Here is a 3,296-nt window from a genome sequence, read left to right as displayed (position 1 = left end):
CTGGTAGCCATGACAGTTACTGTAATTTATTTATACTTTTATTAGTTCTATAAACAGGTTTTATTTCCCCACTCTGCTGTTCAGAATGAAACGTCCATTTGAAGAAAGTCATCTTTGATAAAAGACTCGGAAATCATATAAAAGCTCAACCACATGATCAAGATCATGGAAATTAAAGAAGTTTTTAGTGGCCCAAGTCAAGAGATGGTGTGACATGGAGGTTAATCAAGTGTAGAATCTTGTTGACTAACTCAGTGAAGTTAGCTGAGAGACTCCATCAAGTCCAAGCCTAATGTCCTCACATGTATTTCTTGGTTCCGTGTCATTTCAATATCATGTCTTCATTTTCAAAACTTTGAAGATATTTTCAATTTTAAGATACTCTTTTAACATTCAGAAAGCCCTATGAGTTGTATATTTAAAAAAAAAAGACCTTAATAAACAATTAACAGATTAGTAGGGAGTAGTTAGAAATTGCCTGAAGATAAATGGGTTCAGGACACACTTATATAAACCCAGGAAAAGATATTATGGTAGATGTGAAGACGAGGTAGAAAGCAAGACATTTATTGGAGTAGTAATTGGAAGACTCGGGTGGAGGGATATATTGTCAACTTCAGAATTTTACCTGGTTGTTCCTAGTAGGTATTAAGAGGGAGGGATGCTAAAGTGAGAATGAAAATAGAGATCATATACGGATACATGGGTAACCACAGGAGGGTAAAGAAAGGGAGAAATTGGCTGGCCAGTGCAAAAACACAGAGGCAGATGCAATCTGCAGTTTTAGTAGGACTTTGAATAGAAGCAATTATGGAGGAAGGTTTTAGGATTTGAAATGAAAATTGAACTGCTACTCTGATAAGCCTGCTTTTGAGATGGATTTTGTGCCCTCAATTTCTGAAATTAATTGTTCCATGTTTTGCAATCAAAAGGTTCTGAAGCTGGTGTGTAAAGCTAAAAATTACAAAGGTTATTATAATTTAAATGCTAAAAATCAACATAAGCCTTCTTTTTAAAAAATTTAAAATATTTTATATATTCTCAATAGAGGCACTTTCTTCAGTCCTCACCTAGATAAGTAAGTTTTCTTTTTTAAAAAAATATAGATTTAACATCTGTAAATTGAACAAATATCTGTGAATTTAGTCGGAGATGGAGTTATTCACTCAGGAGATGACAAAACAGAAGAAAGTTTTCATTATGAAAGGAATTCAATCAAATGCAAGTGATGTAACATACCTGATAATAAGCAATTTAATTTAGAGTTTGGAATGTACCAATTTTGAAGAGTCAGATATTTCATTTCTTCTCACAAAATCAAAGCAACAGGTTCAAGGACAGTCTAAATAGGAAGCTAAGTAAGCTGAAATATTCTAATGAGAATGAGGGCCTCTCTGTGTGTCAGGAGACAGCAGATTCATAAATTGTAACCTTACACATAATATTCAGAATGACACATTGGAAGGCAATACGCATGATTTATCACATGTTCTGCTCAGAGTATATAAGCCTCCTATACACGCTAACATTCACACTCAGGATCTTGTCTTGAACGGCAAACCAAGCTCACCCCCCGACAACATGAGCCATCACAGCAGCTACTACGGAGGCCTGGGCTTCGGCTACGGGGGCTTCGGTGGTCTGGGCTTTGGACATGGCATTGGATGTGGCAGCTTCCATAGACTGGGCCATGGCTTTGGCTTCAGAGGCTACGGATATGGCTCTGGTTGTGGAAGCGTTGGATACGGCTGCTGTCTATGTCCATCCTTCTGTAGAAGATATGGATTTTCCAGCTTCTACTGAAATCCTACCCCAGGAGCCCAACATCTGAGGCCATGAAAGGATGGCCAAGTCTCACTCCAATAACTAAACCAAGCAAGATCACCAAGGACCAAGCCAAGGTCAAAAGTATTTCATGTCTAAGATTTTAGGAGTATTTATCATTTCATAATTCTCTGCTTCATGTCTCTTGTTGTCTCTTATTTGTGCTTTCATAACTGTGGCATTTCCCTATTCTTTAGCAATAAACTTCCCTAAGATGAAACAGCATACATGGCTTTTATTTTTTTAATTTAATTCAAAATATCAACATGATTATTTGTAATTGCACCTAGCTGACAAAGAAAAAACTAAAATACTCCAGAAAGAGCTAAAGTAATAGGAGATCTTACACTCACTCATATGGCTAGATGGATACACATAAACCGTGACACTCAGTTGAAATAAAGAATTTTTTCTCTGAACCTCAAATCAGATCTTATTTAGTGCTTTTAGTTAGATAACACTGGTATTTACAACTAGGGCTGAAATATTAACTTTATATATCTTCATAGCTACAGTGAAGCTAACATGAAGAATACATACTTTTCTGTTTTGTTTAAAAAATTGATTTTCTTTAACCCTTTCAGTGGTAAGAAAATGTGATGATAGAATAAAATAAATCTCTGAATATACAATTAAAAGTGAACTGCTTTTTGTGACGCTCTATCATGTCTTCCTCTGGCCTGCCATGGTGTGACTTGATATTGCTCTTCAATATTATCAGCACATTGAAATATTTTGTAATTCACTGGAGAATTTTAAAAATCACTGTCATTATTTGTGAAGTAACCTTTGCTGAGGCTATGGCCAATGCTTTATACATCCCAACAAGTATTTTGTAGTGCTGACCTTCAAAAAGCGGGCCGTTTCTTGTTGGTACTTCCAATAAGTATTTGCTTATGAAAAATACATAATAAAACATCATTTTTTCCAAAAAAGTTATATATTTAGATAGTGAAATAGAAGTGAGTGTCTTTTGTTTGAGTCAACAAATTTAATAAAACCAAGGAAATAATGTAATGATAGAATTGTGAAGCCGGCTGTGGTGCTGTAAAGCTTACTAAACCAGTGTCTTTGGATGGGACAGTATCTCCAAAAAGTGAAATGTACTAAGATCAAAAATGACATGAGCAGTACAACCTAAGACAAGAACGAGTTTTACTGAATACCAGACAATCTACTTCACCATGCTAACTATACCACTCGTTGGGTACTTCCCTCCTTGAGGGCTGTCAAATAAAACATCTTGGAAGTGCTGGTCATGTGCCTTTGAAGAGTTAAATTATCACAGCTGATGGACCCACCTCTATTTATGTTAATTTATAAATGTTCTGACCTAAAAACTTGAACTGTCAATTTCTAATTGAATGCCTGTGTAAAAAATAAATAGCAAATTGTACTAAACCCAAACTCTACTTGAAATATTTATTACAATGCATTTGAAAATCTTAGATGTGTTTACTAACATATGGATG

The 3,296-nt window shown here is 35.3% G+C and overlaps 1 protein-coding gene across 1 annotated transcript; it reads left to right on the top strand.

The window, feature by feature from the left end:
* Positions 1-1,544: 1,544 nt before the first annotated feature.
* LOC106730949 (keratin-associated protein 19-3-like) lies at positions 1,545-2,039 on the top strand. Its single transcript, XM_032490433.1, has one exon. It carries the CDS (start codon positions 1,582-1,584, stop codon positions 1,801-1,803), a length of 222 nt encoding a protein of 73 aa, XP_032346324.1. The 5' UTR covers positions 1,545-1,581; the 3' UTR covers positions 1,804-2,039.
* Positions 2,040-3,296: the final 1,257 nt, after the last annotated feature.

This window comes from Camelus ferus, chromosome 1 (assembly GCF_009834535.1).
Source record: "Camelus ferus isolate YT-003-E chromosome 1, BCGSAC_Cfer_1.0, whole genome shotgun sequence".
Lineage (NCBI taxonomy): Eukaryota > Metazoa > Chordata > Mammalia > Artiodactyla > Camelidae > Camelus > Camelus ferus.
The sequence above is the reverse complement of the archived record's forward strand: the minus strand, read 5'-3'. Positions and strand labels throughout refer to the sequence as shown.

Excerpts from the sequence above, each read along its gene's own strand:
- LOC106730949 (XM_032490433.1), top strand. The coding sequence starts at position 1,582 with ATGAGCCATCACAGCAGCTACTACGGAGGCCTGGGCTTCGGCTACGGG.